The sequence below is a fragment of the Dendrobates tinctorius genome, unplaced genomic scaffold (assembly GCF_039654945.1).
Source record: "Dendrobates tinctorius isolate UK_male_01 unplaced genomic scaffold, ASM3965494v1 ptg000057l, whole genome shotgun sequence".
In the NCBI taxonomy this organism is placed as follows: Eukaryota; Metazoa; Chordata; class Amphibia; order Anura; family Dendrobatidae; genus Dendrobates; species Dendrobates tinctorius.
In genome coordinates this window covers 25,007,009-25,025,998 of record NW_027361725.1, presented here as the reverse complement: position 1 = coordinate 25,025,998, position 18,990 = coordinate 25,007,009, and the positions used below count along the sequence as shown (strand labels likewise).

General features: G+C 42.6%; 1 protein-coding gene across 1 annotated transcript in view; it reads right to left on the bottom strand.

Moving 5' to 3' along the window:
• Positions 1 to 3,620: 3,620 nt before the first annotated feature.
• Positions 3,621 to 18,990, bottom strand: part of ARHGAP5 (Rho GTPase activating protein 5) — an 84,317-nt gene continuing 68,947 nt past the window's right edge. Inside the window, exons 4-7 of the mRNA XM_073577838.1 lie at positions 14,765 to 14,842; positions 12,256 to 12,387; positions 10,532 to 10,637; positions 3,621 to 4,565 (exon numbers count right to left, since the gene is read on the bottom strand). Of these exons, the coding sequence (XP_073433939.1) occupies positions 4,232 to 4,565; positions 10,532 to 10,637; positions 12,256 to 12,387; positions 14,765 to 14,842 (650 nt within the window). The 3' untranslated portion in view covers positions 3,621 to 4,231. The remainder of the gene's footprint in view (positions 4,566 to 10,531; positions 10,638 to 12,255; positions 12,388 to 14,764; positions 14,843 to 18,990) is intronic.

The window sequence follows — 18,990 nt, the reverse complement described above, 5'->3', positions numbered from 1 at the left end:
ATGCAGACCCCTGATCCTATCCAAACAACTAGCAGTAGCCATGGAGCGTACCTACGATGATTCTAGACGCCTCGACACAGCCGGAGGACTAAATAAGCCTCAAGCAAGAAAAGGGGAAATCTAAACTGCCCCAGAGCAGACCCCAAAGGAATAGATAGCCCCCAAACATATATTGTCGGTGAGACAAGATGAAAACACAAACACAGGTAGAAAAATAGACTGAGCAAACGATGGGGCCCACACTAACTAGAAAGGACAGGAAAGGAAAGACACTGTCTGCAATCACACCAAAAAACCCTGCAAAAATGTCCAACACTTCAGATAGCAAAAAAAGCCCTGAAGTCACTAGACTTCACCCACTATATCAGCACTCTGGCATATTCTGAAAACAGATCAAAAAGAGGCCAACCTAATAAGGGACAAAAAACAAACTGGCACAAACAGTAACATAAGGATGGAAATTCAGCACAGCTCCAGCCGGGGCTGGCTGAGCACACACAACTGAATACACAAAGCCAAATCAAATGTGAACAATAGCAAAGAACACTTAGCTTGAGCATGCAGGGACTGAACTGGAAACTAAGACCTCAGGAGGCAGGAAAAATCACCAGCAGGGATAGAGGGAGTCGGCTGTCTTAAATCCAGTCAGAGACTCTAGATGTCCAATCGTCGTCCTCATTATCAGGTGGCAGGTCTCTGTTCATTAGATCAGCAACATTACCTAATGCTACCACCAGAGGGAGCCCGGAAAGAGAACTCACGACTCCTCTATCAATACAACCAGCTCCACCACTCTCACCAGCAACCAGAGGTAGACCAGAAAGTGAGTTCACAACAGGCAGGACTGCCAAGTTCATGCTGATGGATAGCTGTCTCTCCGCTGCATAACTGCGGGGAGCTGGCTAGGAATCGGCATGTCTGCAGTCACAACCTGTTGACAGAGCAGCCTGAAGAAAAGTTGCTCTGTTTACATGGAGCAGCTGAATCGCCGGCAGGAGCGGCCATTAACAGCTCTGAGCTGGCACCAGGCAAAATAGGCAGGTAGTTGCCTGAAAAAATTACTTTAAATCTTATCTAAATATGGGGTTTCAGTGCAGCCTCGGTATGGTCAAAAGTTTGGAGTGCTATCACGCCCACCTCATTTTGCATGTTGGGGGTCTTTGCTCATTTCAAATTAAGGAGCTTGTTGGCAAGAGCTGGTATATGGATGTGTGCACACTGACACTGCCTGGTCGTACGTTCTCCCCACTTCCGGATTTCTTATTAATGTACACTCTGCACCCCATCTTGATGGGAAAAAAAAACAAATGTAGAAATTTTTGCAAATTTATTAAAAATGAAAAACCGAAATATCACATGGTCTTAAGAATTCAGACCCTTTGCTAAGAAAATCATATTTAAGTCACATGCTGTCCATTTCCTTGTGTCAGACCAAATGAAAATCATGAGGTCAAAAGGAACTGACCAAGGAGCTCAGAGACAGAATTGTGGCAATGCACACATCTGGCCAAGGTTACAAAAGAATTTCCGCAGTACTCAAGGTTCCTAAGAGCACAGTGGCCTCCATCATCCTTAAATGGAAGAAGTTTTGGATCACCAGAAGTCTTCCTAGACCTGGCCGTCCATCCAAACTGAGCACTTGTGGGAGAAGAGCCTTGGTGACAGAGGTAATGAAGAACCCCAAGATCACTGTGGCTGAGCTCCACAGATGCAGTAGTGAGATGGGAGAAAGTTCCACAAAGTCAACTATCACTGCAGCCCTCCACCAGTCAGGCCTGTATGGCAGGGTAGCCCGACAGAAGCCTCTCCTCAGTGTAAGACATAAGAAAACCCCCATAGTTTGCTAAAGAACACATGGACTCCCAGACTATGAGAAATAAGATTCTCTGGTCTGATGAGACAAAGATAGAACTTTTTGGTGATAATTCTAAGCGGTATATGTGGAGAAAACCAGGCACTGCTCATCACTTGCCCAATACAATCCCAACAGTGAAACATGGTGGTGGCAGCATCATGCTATGGGGGTGTTTTTCCACTTCCAGGGACAGGACGACTGGTTGCAATTGAAGAAAACATGAATGCGGCCAAGTACAAAGGTATCCTGGATGAAAATCTCTTCCAGAGTGCTCTGACCTCAGACTTGGCTGAAGGTTCACCTTCTGACAAGACAATGACCCTAATAAGCACACAGATAAAATAACAAAGGAGTGGCTACAGAACAACTCTGTTGACCATTCTTGACTGGCCCAGCCAGAGCCCTAACCTAAACCCAATTGAGCATCGCTGGAGAGACCTGAAAATGGCTGTCAACCAATGTTCACCATCCAACCTAATGGAACTGGAGAGGATCTGCAAGGAATAATGGCAAAGGATCCCCAAATCCAGGTGTGAAAAACATGTTGCATCATTCCCAAGACGACTCATGGCTGTACTAGTTCAAAAGGGTGCTTCTACTCAATATTGAGCAAAGGGTCTGAATACTTAGGACCATGTGATATTTCAGATTTTCTTTAATAAATTTGCACATTTGTTTTTTTTAGTCAAGATGGGGTGCAGAGTGTGCATTGAGAAAAAAATGAACTTTTTGAATATACTAAATGGCTGCAAAGAAACAGAGTCAAAGATTTAAAGGGAATCTGTCACCCCATTTTTGTCCTATGAGATGCGGCCACCGCCATCAGGAGCTTATCTTCAGCAGGGTTCCCAAACTTCAGTCCTCAAGGCCCACCAACAGGTCATGTTTTCAGGATTTCCTTAGTATTGCCCAGGTGATAATTGCATCACCTGTACATTACAAGGGAAAACCTGAAAACATGACCTGTTGGTGGGCCTTGAGGACTGGAGTTGGGGAACCCTGGATCTACAGCATTTGTAGATAAGCCCCCGATGTAACCTGAAAGATAAGAAAAATGAGTTAGATTATACACGGTCCAGTGCCTCCCATCTTCTAGTGATGATGCCCTCCTTCTTACTTCTGCTGCTGTTCCTGTGCAGGTGTACTTTATCTGCCCTATTGAGGGCAGAGTAAAGTACTGCAGTGCGCAGGCGCCAGACCTCTCTGACCTTTCCCGGCGCCCAAGCACTGCAGTACTTTACTCTGCACATAAAGTACACCTGCGCAGGAGCCGCAGCAGAAGTAAGAAGGATGACGTCATTGCTAGAAGATGGGAGGCGTCGGACCGGACCATGACACCCATCGGACCGGGACCCCAGGTGAGTATAATCTAACTTATTTTTCTTATCTTTCAGGTTACATCGGGGGCTTATCTACAACATTACAGCATCTCATAGGGCAAAAATGAAGTGAGATTCCTTTTAAAGGGTCTGAATACTTTCCATACCCAATGTACATGAGGTTTCTGAGTTCAAGTCGGAAGACACGTCGCCTCTGGACAATGCATTTCATATTCAGACCATGAATGTCAGACATGTGAATCCGGCCTTATTGCACATATGGATCCTGGTGCAATTTAATTTATTTTTTTTTTTAGTTTGGCTCGAACCTTGCTTGTGGAAAAAAAATTTCTAATGAAAACTGCACATTAAAATATCAACGGCGTCCAACTAAGGAACGCAAGCGTCCATGCAGCCGCACTCCCTGACGTAGACCAAAACATTGCTTCAATGGATGGATGTTTATTCCTCAAATATGTAAACATTTATATATGTACATACAATTATTACTTTGTATCATTTACAAGATAAGCTCCATTCCAAGCACCGCCAACAAAGAATCCATAACCCACCCCACTGCCAGGCTCCCAACACGCACCCACACATGCCCACGTCTGCACACCACGGATGCTTTGACACCAAAATAAATCTCAGCCTTCAGACAGGCTGTGAAAGCACTAATGCTTCATAAATGATTTATTTCTGTAAATTTAATTAGATTTTTCTATAGAAAAGGACTGTTTTGTTTATTCTGTGTTTAATCTTCTCTTCTACAAGTATCTCTGCGACACCTGAAGAAGTGTATAGTATTTATATAGAAGTTCCATGCAGCAGCAAAATTCACAAACAAGGCCTGCCACAGAGCCATCTCTTTCTACACGTTCCAAAGGGTTTAAAAAAATACAAACAAAAAGGTTGAGAACTAAAAGTAGTCAGATGCGTCTGAGTCATTAGGGTTTTACTACAGGTGAAGTTAGTCTTTTTCCTGTATCACTGTTTTCCAGTAAGGACCTGGGGATATTAAATAAATCAGTACAAAGCTGTGCGGTGCGCCCTGTTATATGATCCCCAGGGGATCGGCTTGCAGTGCGGGCTGTAGCAGCTGCGGCTGAAGAGGAGGAGGTAACTGCAGAGGGACTAAAGGAGTTGCGAGCGGACCCGGACTGGAGTGCTGCGCTGAAGGAGAGCTGGTGACGCTTGGAGAGTCGACAATTTCACCCTCGTAGAAGAAAAACTGGCACTGCTGAATGAAGTTTTCTATGACGGATTGGTGGTTCTTAGTGGTGGAGAAAAATTCCTTGTTCTCAAAATCCGGGCGCATCAGTGTTGGCCAGAAGCAAATGGAAAGGTTATCTGCAGTCATCAGGTTTGTCTTGCTGTGTTGGCTAACCCTAAAAATTATGAAAAGAGACATCATTAAATAATTATTTTTTAAAAAATATATAATTATTGACACGCTCCCGCTCAGTGAAGTACATATTTGAGGAAACTGACACATGTTGACTGCACACTGATATTGCGCAGAGGATTGTGCACAGTTGGCAGTGAGAGCAAGTTATATTATACAGCAAGGCTTCCGTTGTGGTGGCTGGGATCAGAGCAAGGACCAATCCTGGATGGTTAACCCCTTAGATACTGTGGTGGCATGGTACCTAAAGATAAAGAGGCTCCGGGGATGCAAAACAAGAAGAATGTACGCCTTCAAAATGTGGTGCTGGAGAAGGATGTTATCAATACTATGGATGGCCAGAAGAGCAAAATCAATCAATTTTTGGAACGAACAAATCAAGCCAGGCATGTCACTCAAAACAAGGATCACCGAGCTACGACTTGTCTACTTTGGACACATAAGAAGAGAGTGATCACTAGAGAAGGACATCATTGTCAGAAGAATAGAAGGAACAAGGTGAAGAGGAAGACCAGCAACCCGATGGCTAGATACAATCAAGATAATGGCGGAGATGACCCTGGTGGATCTATCTAGGATTGCACAAGATCAATAATCCTACAGAGTGTTCATCCATCAAGTCACCATGGCTCGGGATAGAGACGAAGGCCGTTAAACATTTTTAAAAAAAAATAATAAAAAAAAAAGCTAAATTTTTCCTGGAAAACACCCCCTCAAGTTGGATCACATTTTTTAGCTATGTTCACAGAGGCTTTTGCAATTTCCAATACGTTATCACATGACTAAGTGTCTGGAATCGTTCCTCTCCACTTTGCATGATTCTATGACTGGGCAATGTGTAGCAAGCTTTACTAGTCATGAATGTGATTTACCATTCAGAATAGTGGTGTCATCGGGTTTACCTGGGTGTGTCACAAATGATATTTTAGTAGTTATCTGAAAACCTGTTTGTACTCCATGAATTGTGCAGGGAGCATAGTCACGTCCCGTGCAGGCATTTCACATCCTACAGAACGGAGCGACACCAGGTGAAGTGATCTCTTATGGTAGGGGATATTGATGCAGTTTAGCTGGATCTTAGAAAAGGGTTGTTAAAAAGTAGAAAATAACCATCACTCAGCCGATGGATGCCCAACCCCTCTAACTCTGAAAGCCTCTGCCAAAGGCGTCCCGTCACTCATTTACATTACTGCTGCAGGCAATCACTGACCTCAACAGTCATATGCTATACACGTAGGTGTCAGTGCCAATATACTATAGGAAATGGTCACAACGGATGGACGCGATATCACTGCTGGACCACAAGACTGGCAGCACTTGGGCGAGAGGGGAGTAGTGGTCATTTCTTTATTTCATAGCATTGCCTTCTTCTGGGTAACTTTTCTAAAAACTCTGAAAACCCCTTCAACAGTTATAGCAGTAACAAAAACTAAGTACACCCTGTTTGAATTCTATTGTTTCTGCAAAATGTATGCCAAAATTCAGAAACAGTGCATGAAAAATTAAGTACGCCCTTTCCACTTCTAAAAAAGTTACATGGGTAAACTGTGGTCAGGTTCTGCTAATCAAATGCTTTAATTTATTTGCAAATTAGTAAGTGTGAATAATTTGGAGTCCATCATAGACCCTGAGAACAATTATTCACAAGTGAAAAACATTCCAGACTACTGACAATCTTCCCAGGAGCGGATGTTCCAGTAAATTGACCAAGGTCAGACCATGCAACCCTCATAGAAATGTTAAAAACCCTAAGAGCTACAGTTCAGACTCTAAAGGCCTTAGGCCGGTTTCACATTTGCGTTAAAGGCCGCAGCGTCGGCCTGCGCACGGCCGCCGCTAAGCCCCGCCTCCGGATGCATGACGCTGCATGCGTCCCCTATCTTTATCACTGAGGACACAGGCCAAACGCAGTATGCGTTTTGACGGTGTGCCGAGCGCAACCAAATTGCAACAGGTTGCATTTGGCGCTGGTCGGCGCACCGCCAAAAGGACGCAGGCGCCGCCAAAACGCATACTGCACACGGCCTGCGTCCTCAGTGATAAAGATAGGGGACGCATGCAGCGTCATGCGACCGGAGGCGGAGCTATCAGTGGAGGCACGGCAGGGGGCGGGGCTTAGCGGCGGCCGTGCCCAGGCCGACGCTGCGGCCTTTAACGCAAATGTGAAACCGGCCTTAGCATGTTAAAAGTTCAGGACTTAGACAGCAATCGCATTGCAATTAGAGATGAGCGAATTTGTTCGGATTCGGTTCCAAATACGATAGGATTCGAATATTGTTTTTGCAATATTCGTCGAACACAGCCGAACGTCATTAGAGTCAATGGGAGTAGAAATTACTAGTAATGAGCGAGTATGCTTGTTGCTCGGATTATCCCCGAGTATTTGGAGATTTACTTTCTGTTACCTAAGCTACATGATTTGCTGCTACTTGACAGCATGAATACATGTGGGTATTCCCTAACAAACAGGTATTCCTCACATGTATTCAAGGCTGTCTAGTAGCCACAAATCATGCAGCTGCGGCGACAGAAAATAAGTCTCCGAGCACTTCCAAATACTCGGAGACCACCCGAGCAACGAGTATACTCGCTCATCACTAAAAATTACCGAATATGTTCGGAACCAATCATAAGACATACATTTGGCTCGAATAGTGTTAGAATATGGCCCAAATATGTAAAAAATCAGATTCAGGGCCAAAATCCGAACAAATTCGCTCATTTCTAATTGCGATGCTTGGATTGGCGTTTGGCTGTTCTGACTCTGAGCGTGACAGCCTGTATTTCTATGTAGCTGTCACGCTCGGCTCAGGAGAGGCGCCGGCCAGTCCGTGCACTATGACACGATCGTCGTACGTGTTACACAGCCGTCTGACTGCGCCCTTATAAAGAGACTCCACAAGTATGACTTGTTTGTAAGGGTTTGCCAGGAGGAAGCATATTCTTTCTAAAAAGAACATGGCAGCACAGCTAATGTTTGTAAAGTAGCTTGCTGCTGTAACCGCACCAAACAATTTCTAATCTTTTTGAATCTTTGAAGGCCCATAAATTTAGAAAAATGCCATACTGAGCACCCACATTTACAATGATCCATAAGGTTTGGTGGAAAGTGAAATGTAAGGATCTAAAAGGTGTTACAGCATATAATTCTCTTTTCCTTCATGCCCTTCGAGTGTATTCTGTGGCATGTGGAGGACCTCTTAGAGACTGATGAGCCGAGAGACTGAAATGGCAAGTATGCCGACCATATGATAATAGCTGGTTTATCAAATTAACGCTGGAGAATGGAGAGTCATTGCAAAATTGGAAAAATTGTGGATGTTATGAAATGATACAAGGGGAATGGCTTCCAGAGAGGTAATTAGATTATGTCTGGATATATTGTAGCAGATGGAAAGGGATAGATGGTGTGTAAATAGCACATGTAGTCTTCTCACTTCGGGGGAGGAAGATGTAAGGCAGTATTGTGGTCCTCTGCATTTTAGGGGTTTATTAAATATTTTACGTATTCTGGAGATAAAAGAAGGAGGTTGTGGTGGTTTAGCTACCTATTTATTGTTTTATTGCCCTATTGCCTTTATATGTTACGCAAACCTTTTTTTCTACTATGTGCTGTACTATTCCTACTGTACTGGTACTGTTTAAAAGATATGTTCTGCATGTATGGAATTTTCTTTTTTTTATGGGGAATGGTAGTGGTTTATGTTGTCTTTTAAAAATGTTTAAAGTTTTTAATTTAAAAAAAAAAAAAAAAAAAAAAAAAAAAATTAAGACGTTTGCACAAGATGCCACAAACAACAGTGCACTATGCATTCCTCTGTATACTATACCATAGTATTCTAGAGTCAAAAATAAGGCCACCTATCTAAAAGCTAAAGCTTGGCTGAAACAGGTTTATGCACCAGGTGAATGATCTACATCCGAGTGCTGAAAAAAACAAAAATAAAAAATAAAAAGTTAAATTGCTGTGATGGCAGCTTAAAGAGAACCTTTCACCAAATTCTTCATCTTGAAATTGGACTCTGGACATAAAACTGGCTGCATAGTGGAATAAAACTTTGTTTGGTCTTGTTTTTTTTTTTTTTTTTAAATCCAAGTGGGTGTTAACAGACGGTTTTCACTGGAGGTGTGTACTTCTCCCTGTACACGCCCCCAGTAAAAACAGTCTCTAATAACATGTAGTTGGATTGTAAAAAAGAAAAATCACAAACCAAAAAAAAAAAAAAAACAAAAAAAAACAAACAAAAAAAAAACCACTTTTACTCCTCTATGCAGTCACTTTTATATCATGTGCGCAGCAATTCAACATGAAAAATTTGGTGAAAAGTCCCTTTTAAGAGACCTCTGCATAAACAAATGCCCACAAACTGCAATAAACTTAAGCAACGTTGTAAAAAAAGAGTGGCCAAAACCCCTGCAGAACGATGTGAGACACTGATCAAATATTGCTTCTAAAGGTTGTTTTACAAGCTGGTGATTCATGGAGTGTATTTTTCACAAACTTCTTCTGTATTTTGATCAGGTAGGCCTTTGTAAAATAATAACACTGTAATTTGTCACGTGTTGCTGTTCACTTCCAACACTGCAGGTAAGTTTCTTTATTATGTCAAAATACGTAATTCAAAAAAGCGGTGTACTTCGTTTTTCTTATGAGTGTACCTGCACTCTGAATTTAAAGTGCCCGTCAGCAGGATTGTGCATAGTAACATATAGACAGGGTCAGGTCGGCACCGTTATACTGATTACAGTGATACCTGGGTGATGAAATCCGTCTTGTGGTTGTTGTTTAATCTTTATTTCCAGTTTATGATACGATCATGCTCTGGCGCGGCCTGTGGCTGAGTCTTCATGGGCGGGGTTGGTGTATGTGGTGCTCTGATTAGATATGCAGACTGCTGACAGATCACTGACCTGCCCCCTAGTTTGCATAACGAATACCAGCACATAAAGAATGGAAAATAAAAAACCCTTCTCCAGGCAGGTGTCAGTCATGACTTCTGTGCTGAAGCATAATCGCATGTTTAGTGTCCAGTTAATAAATGTGCTTGATGTTTTCCTGAGTATAAAAAAAATCCACTTTAAAATGGCGCCTGCGCAGTAGCAGCTGTGTCTATAGAGGTGATTAGATAGCTGCTACTGCACATGCGCCTCCATCTTGTTAGAGAAGAAAAAAATGTCCTCCAATATGGCGGCGGTCGCCGATAGCTGCTACTGCGCCATTTTTGGATGGAAGGACTTTTTTTTTTCCCTACCAAGAAGGCGATGCCGGCGCATGGTCAGTAGCAACTATCGAATCACCTCTATATAATATATATATATATATATATATATATATATATATATATATATATATATATATATATATATATATATACACATATATATATATATATACATACATACATACATACACACACACATACACTGATAGCTGCTACTATGCAGGCGCCATTTAAAATTTTTTTTTTCCTTTTATACTCCCCTCAGGAAAACAATCGCATGTATAATGTACAGTTAATAAATGTGCTTTATGTGGCAGCGCAGGTACCATGGCTGGCACCTACCTGCAGAAGGTTTTTTTTTTTTTTCTTTTTGAAGTATGTACAGATTTTCATTATGTAAACTATGGAGCACATCAGTGAGGGATCAGTAATCTGTCAGCAGTCTGCATTATGAATTCCTAATCAGAGCACCACATGAAGACCCCCCACAGGCCGCCCGGAGCACAGGCATATCATTAACTCAAAACTGAAAATAAAGATTGAAGAACAACCACAAGACGGATTCCATCACCAGATATCAATGTAATCAGTATAACGGCGCTGACCTGACAGTGCCTGTGGTTACTGAGCACAATCCTGCTGACAGGTTCTCTTTAAGTAACTAAGGAACTGAGCTGAAAGTCGGAGGATTCCAGTGCTATTCGTTACTGCTTGCAAACTCACTTACCTGTTCAAATGGGATATGATATATTTTAAGACTTCATAATTGACAGAAGGAAAATTTCGTAAAATGGTCTTCAAAGCATGAAGCCTCTCTATCCTGTCCTGGATTTCTGGAGGTGAAGAAAACAGTTTTCTCAGACCAAGTGTACACTTCACAGTCACGTCTTACAAGATATTACACTCTACTTTTCTTTTGTAAAATTATTGAAAAAATTGTATTCACTCATTCTTTGGTTAAAGGTGATCCTGGACATTTACATTCTAGCTTTTGTTTATTATCTGTTGAACATAGAGCTAATGCACTCCATAGCTCTGGACAGAGATCACCACCATTTACACCAGTCACTCATTTTAAAAGGAATCTGTCAACAAGTTTAAACTATTTAATCTGAGCAGCATAATAGACCAAAATAGCCTGATTCCAGCCATGTGTCACTTACTAGGCTGTGTGCTGTAGTTTCAATAACTCCTGCTGATAAAACATGGATTGAAACACTGCTGGACCAAGTCTCATGTGCACAGCAGTCAGGATAATCTGGGTAACCCTGCCCCCACCACTGATTGGTAGCTTGCTTACAGTGGAAACACGAAGCTGCCAATCAGTGATGTGGGCGGGGTCATACACAGCTCAGTATACAGAGAACTGCTAGATCTGCAGCAGAGAAAACAGTGATTCTACTAAAACTGCACTGAGCACCTCAGTAAGTGACATCGCTGGAATCCCGGTCTCAAGCCTTACATTACGCTTTTCCCAGATTACATAGCAAATATCTGCTGACAGATTCCTTTTCATTAGATGGGGAAGCTTCCTGACAACAAAGGTTTACACGTCACTAGATGTGGGCTACGTGTCTATTCTCGGTTAGGAGTTGGAAGGAATTTTTTTTGAACAATATAGTAGATATAACATTTCTGGTAAGGCTTATAAGAGGACGTCTTTCTGACATGGACATTGCAAGGTGCTGGACCGTCTCTAAATCGCAGTAATGTAAAAGAGAGGTCAGTACCTGAATAATCGAGCCTGCACAGAATTATATTTAGTAGGATGTAAACATTTGGCTTTTTTAATTCCATTGGTGGTACATGGATATTGGAGCGGCCATCTTTGCTGTGGTGCTTCACAGCAGATATATGGACATAGGCTACAACAGACTGGAAACGCTCACTGACTGATTGAGCAGTGACCATCCACAGACAGAGGTTTTCCTAATCCCGGCCTGTGAAGGTAATGGCATGACTACTGGCTAGTGCTAGCCATACACATTGGATAGCTGTTGACCGAGCCATCATCTCTCCCTACTCCCCCACACCTAGCAGCTCTCTGCTCGGCTGGCAATCCCGTGTGCTCTTATTACAGAGCCGCCGTCTGATCATGCAGCAGATTGATTCATGGCTGTACATAACAGACTGCTGGGTTCGGTCAACTTATAAATTGTGTATTAATAGGACCTGAGTGAAAGGATTCTTAATCATTTTTAAGAATTGCATTTAAAAATTAAACCTTACTTTGATGACATTCCCTTTAACCCTAACGTTTTATATTAGCTTTCCCGATACTTTGACTATTTTATGACTAATTATTGAAAAATATCTGAGGACCGCCACATCAGGAGTCTGGTTCCCGATTAGCGGAATATTATGGGATGGCCATGGCTATTTTTGTTCCACATATTCTCTCATAGCAGTGACCTGCTAGCACCCAGGTAGACATAAATGACTTCTACTTACTAGAAGCTTCCAGAAGTTCAGGGTGATGAATATATGGTATTAGAGGGGCTGGCAGATCAGCAAAAAACGCCTTGAGAGCACCAGCCACCGCATTTACATTAACCTCCATGGACGCCAGGTTCAGACTGTTATCTGCAACACAAATGAGACCGTACATGAGTATAAGAACAGGCACGAGACATCTCCAAGGATGGAAAGAAGGCAACACCAAGGACTTATCACCAAAGTACAAAAAGGCTGTTGTAACCTGAATTGTGTTCTCACCCACAAGAGATACACTATACTAATAACGGGCAGGGAATAACAGGAAGTGCAAACAGAACATATCTTCTCACAAATGCAGATGGAGTCTGCACAAAAAAAAACAAAGGGACTGTCCGGGCTATGTAAAACATAAAACCGAGTCGCATTTATCTACCAGCACGCTTCCGGATAGAGCTTCAGCAGAGACTGGAAGAATTGTCTCCATTCCACCAGATTGGCTGCAGTGGTCTGGTGAAACAGTGACTTCACCGCTTACTGATCGGCCTACGTTGGATGCAGGTGGGTGCCGGTAGGTGAAGTTTCTTTTATTTTACATCTCTAATTTCATGGGCAGAGTTTTGTTTTGCCTTGATCACTAGTGAAGAGCGCAAGTGCTTGTTACTCGAGGTTGCACCAAGTATCCTTGGTGCACGAATGACATGTTCGATTCCCAGAACCCACGTGTTTCACAGCTGTTAGACAGCCACAAAACATGCAGGAATAGCCCGTGTATGTCAGGTTATCTTTGGGGATAGCCCGTGTATGTCAGGCAATCAGCAGGGATGGCCCGTGTATGTCAGGCAATCAGCGGGGATGGCCCGCGTACGTCAGGGAATCCGCACATTTTTTGTGGCTGTCTAATAGTTGTGAACCATGCAAGCGTAAGGAATCAAATTTGTCACTCGTCCACCCGCAATACTCGGTGCATACCTGAGCACCCTAGGCAAACTCGAGTAACGAGCACTTGCACTTATCACTACTGACAACCCCTTTATGGTAATAAACCCTGAGGCATAGCAGCAGTTGTTCATTATAAAGTCGTCTTATAAGGCAAGTAATTCTGAAAACATCCTGACAAATAAATGCCATACTGGCATGCCAATAGGTGTCTGTACATTATTACGGGAGGGTCCAGCAGCTACATTTACCATGGCATGCGAATAGGTGTCTGCACATTATTATGGGGAGATCCAGCAGCTACATTTACTATGGCATGCCAATAGGTATCTGTACATTATTACGAGAGGGTCCAGCAGCTACATTCACCATGGCATGCCAATAAGTGTATGTATGTTATTATGGGAGGGTCCAGCAGCTCATCTCAGCAATAACTGTGTGCCAGGTCCACTATATTTAAGGAGGTGGTCTAACAATTTATCACTGACTACCTATATTTAGGAGAGGCTACAGGCATTGCTCACAGCACTGTGAATATCAGCTGCAAGTACAGTCCGGCACTTAGATTGCATCACAGAGCGGGCTGTCAAAGTGTCAATACATGCTTACTATATATTGTAACCATTCTGAGCCTCTATGATTGAAAGCTCGAAGCTCCGGCGAGGAGTAAAGTTTATTTTCTTCCAGTAGCCAAACTTTCAGGAAGACGACTGGATATCACTGCAATGTTATTAATCTGCAGATAACATCAATATTTGCAAGATAATGGCATAAGGAGACATGGCTGGCTCCCTTTAATGATCTAATAATGATGATTACTATTTTACCCAGGGGGGCAAAGCTCCAGCACATTGCACTTGCTGTGATATGGGTCGTATCTGTTGCCATCAGTTATTGACCATTAACAGGGCTGTTGTCCCCTAACTTAAATCACTGACCCTTTACATTCTATTCTTCAGACATTCTCCCCTGGCTTCTGCTTGTGGCAGGCTCCTCCCTGTCAAACTTTTACATGCAAGAGGCATAGAAAACGAGCTGAAGGTGCATCCCATATATAAACAATGGAGATTTTCCTCACTGCACTCTCAAATAATATATGAAATCAGTGGGTAAGTGGACTTGGACTCATTTACTATATCACTATTTACAGATGTAATGCAGAAATAATATCTTCATCTGCAGTGGGGGCACACACAGGAACAAGGGAGGACTGAGTGGGTTCTGAGAGCATCTACAATTCATTCCATAGGTGACCATTTCATTATGTCATTCACAGAGAGTCAGAGACTGACCACAGGAGAGCAGGCACTGGACTGGCAGTCAACCACATGGCACAGCTGCCCATATTGTAAGGCTTACTGATGTTAACTGATGTAACGGAGTCGAGGGGTGCACACTATTACTAGAACGCTCCAGCAATTTGTAGCACATTCAATGCTAACTTGCCAGGAATAATTTTACTATATAGAGGTTTATAATCTGGTCCTTAAAGTAAAAGTGAAACGTTACTAAATGAATGGATCATCAGTACACAGCAATAATAGTCTGGAAAGTGTTCAACAATTACCAAATAACAGCGACTACTCACCCGCGTCAAACAGCTTCTGAATATTATCTTGGTCTGTTTTGTATCCGCTCACACGATATAGACCTTCAGTGCCAAGTCCTGAAATTAAACAGAAAGCACATAATTACAAAAGGTTATTTCTTTAGATGCTTCCTAATGTGTAAAGGGCTCAAGCAAACCGTAAAAGCAGACTTTGGTACCATAGCATAGAAAAAGACATTTATAGTCAAAGAACCTTTTTACCCCTCCCCACGCCGATGATTTTTCGATACTTTTATGTTTAAATAGACTTAATTTTTTTTGTTACTTTAATGGGAGGGAGTGGTAGCGAGATAGATAAACTTTAAATATATGAAAAAAAAGAGTGTATTTTTTCACTTTCTACTGTATTTTGGAGCCCTCTTATGGGACTTTAAACTGCAGATGTCTGACTGCTGTGTTGAGAAAAAAAAAATCATGGTCTCCAACCATGTTCATCCATTGACAAGTATAGTAAAGTACAAAGTATCAGCAAAGAATGATCAAGTCACTTATTTTAACCACTTGATTTATTTGGAAACCTGAAGTGGTTAAAAGTTACTCAAAGGACTGAACATATGACCAGCAAGTCATTTTTACATATAGATACAATGTTCACTTTAGCAGGTGGATTTTTGGAGAGGACTCACCTAACAGAGTGTAACAAACCCCGAGAAGAAGCACAGTGGTCTGAGCCCCGTTATCACTACTTATTGGCCACCAATCATGGCGTAGGGGTAGATCCCAATGAGCACAGAAACGTATTCCTTTCCAACTTTTCCATTGGGGTTTATGAATATTTAATGTCAGCCTAATATAGCCATGGTACCAGAGACATATTGGGCTCAATAAACATTTTTCTACATGACAGGTGCCGTATTATTCTTAAATGTGCCGTGTAAAGTGGTTGTCTATGTCCACCAAGCATCGTGCATAGGTCCCATGGATCAGGGAAGGTCTGCTTGGAGAACCCCTTTCAAAATGCATAGTTTATCCAGTTTTGTGATAGAGCCAGGCTGTACACATTGCTGGGTTATTATATATCATCACGCAGTTATTTCCGGCATGGGACTGCATGACACAAGCTGCATTTTACTTTTACTAGTTGGCGTTGGACTGATCCGCTGGGGATCACTTCCAGAACTTCCTTTTCAGAGCAGATGGCCAGTTAAGTGAACACAGATTTGTGCTCGTCTTTAGCAAACCTTCACATGAAGCACGTAACAGCAGATACACCATAATGCTACTGCTGCTTGAAGATTTGTGCGGCGTGCGGTCAAAAAAGGAACAGATTCTTATCCAGTTCATAGATTTGTGAGACACTGTCCCATACGGTCACGTTAGAATGTGGTCTGCACGATTACGATACATTCTGGTCTAAACATGGACTACTTCATTTAAGGAACTGGAAACACCAGAAAAAGCGTGAAGAGGAACCAAGAAAAGCTCATGATAAAGCAAATGGTTTCGCTCCCTTATGGCATTTGTTTTTGGTGCTAGTTTGGTCGCAGAGGTTTGTACTTGTGGAGCCGGAGCACTCATGTTTTATAAATGAACAAGAGGAACTGAAACAATGGATATGTTGTAATTCTACCATATTAACAGTGTTGCCACTTCACATCTGTCCATACCACTTCATTAGCCACCAATTAGAGAAGGTGCGTCGGAGTAAGGCTCAATTTCTGAGAAATTTTGCGCATATTTCAGTGGCCGTGTAGCACCATGAAAAATGTACTTCGGTAGCAGAATAAATTCCATTTCTATCCCTAATTTGTGCCAAGTTTTGACCGCTCTCAGTTTTACCCCCCTCAGGTAACGCTCCACACGGTTTCCAAAAAGTTTGTATAACCGACATAAAATCTTACGAAAAAAGTAGCAAAAACTACTCAACTAAGCAGTAATGAGAAACCACACAAACTAGAAAAGAGGGAGAACAATTCTATTTGGCTTTTTACTGCTTGCACTGAAGCTGCAGCGGCTGCTGACAATCTCATGATGGTAGCTGTCAGGTAGGTGGATACTTCGCTTCTTTCCACAGAGCATGAATGCATTGGTGCAACAAGATAAGTGGCTCTACGGGGGTCCGACATTCACCCACCTCCGTAGAATCTAAACTATATGATTAGCGGATCTGAAAAAGCGCGTTAATGGGCGCGATCAGTAATGCTAATTAAAAGATTAAAAATTCCACTGAATTATTCTATCCTTCTAGTGATCTTAAAGTGTACCACCAGTCTGAAGGCACACGAGCTAACAGAGGGGAATGGCATCGAGCTTGTCATTTCAGTAAGGGTACCGTTACACTTAGCGATGCACCAGCGATCCCGACAACGATAAGGATCGCTGGTGCATCGCTAAGTGGTCGCTAGTGAGCTGCCACACAGGCAGATCTCACCAGCGACATAGCAGGGGTCGGGGGTCGCTACTTACCTGTCAGACGCGGCGATCCTGACGTCCTCCCGCCCGCGTCCACTCGTCGGCGCCACAGGAAGCGCCGCAGGAGGCTGACGACGAGAAACGGTCCAAGACGTTCTTGCGCGACCAGCGATAACCAGCGGGGCAGCAGGTCGGCGGTAAGTATCAGACATAGCGATATCGCTGCTATGTCACAAAATCGGTGACGTTACAGCGATATCGCTATGTGTAACGGGGGCTTATCTCTGCTGACCACACCGTGGCAAACAATGTTTTATCTCTCAAATAAAAGGACGACGAAAAACAAAGCAACTATTAGATCTTGTGTCCAGAATAAAAATGTCCATCTGCCTAACTGGTCGCAGACAAATAAAAAATTCTGTATGGTCCGTTCTTACTCCCTAGAAAGAAAAAGTATATTAAAGAGAGTATGCGCAGAGTCTGTAGTCCTTTACCATGGGGTTGCGTAGACCTGCAAGGGGGCTGTAGAAACAAAGGGAAAGATTTTGAATCGACACACTGATAATAGGAAAAAATATGATGGAAAAATGGTAGAATTAAGGAAGTTTCAACACCTATAGTGCTGGCAGAATATTTATGAAAAGGAACAGTCCACTCAAAATGAGTGTGTAGCCCACACAGATCGTTATAAGTGCTTAGCCGAATGATCGAAAATTCAAACTACTCGGCTTGAAGATGGCGGCACTCACCACGGTCACGCAAGTCACAGACGATGGCCCGTTGAGACCGCGTAAGTATCAGTAGCTGTGAAACGGCCATTGCCTGCTATGTGATTTGCCCGTACTCTCCCCGCTCGTGTTTAATTTGCTGCTAATGGATCAATAAAGAAGATTTTATTACTTGGCAAGTGCAGCCATCTTCTGGCTATGACTAGAAATAAAATGTCCAAACAATGCAGACTGTTATTTAATGATGTACATTGCTGGGAGGCAGAGGCCGCCATCGCACATGTACTTAGAAGAGGAAACTTTTTTTTTTTCTGTTGGACAAGTGTACTGAACTAATTGGACCCTGGGGATCAATCTCAAAATACGGGATGACGGCGCTGAGCAAGTTGCCTTGCTTATAAACATTGCTCACTTGGCTTCTTCCACCTACAGTAACAGACGGCGTGTCAGCTCATCCTTCAAAGATGCCCCAAATAATATTCAGATGCCATGTGGGGGCATTAATCCTTGTCCTGCAGCCGCCATGTACGTAGAGACCACACACACTAATACAGTGAGGCAATACACAACGACAACCAACCCGTAACCCCACTTGTCAACGTCGCTGCCCCAAGCCGTTAATGAGCATGCAGAGATAATGAGCCGCGCTAATAAAGCAATTACCGGTAGTACTTCCCTTTGTCACCTACAGCAGTGGGAATTGCTGATATTTAGGGTATTATGCCGGGAGACCACGTGGCTACTAAAACTTCAACGAGCCATTCCTTCCCAACTATATCATTTGCAGTAATGTACCGTATTCAAAGTCATTTTATTTAAGAGCTTTTCAAGGTTTTTCATAAACAATTTTTTTTTTTTTTATTGCGCTTTAAGTTTTCTTGTGATCGTAGCAAAAAAACAGCTGCAAAGAAAATACTGAAAAATGTTGCTGCATTCAGCATCTGCAACCGGATTCTATACAACACGTGAATGAGGTTTTCAAAATCTTTTTCTCCATGGACCCAAAGATATTAAACAGATTTCAATGTCCCGATTCTCAGGCTCTGTAAAAAAAAATTGCCACTCATTTTGAGAGGTCAGCTTGCCTTTATCGGCACTATAGGTGCTGGAACTTCCTCTCAATTG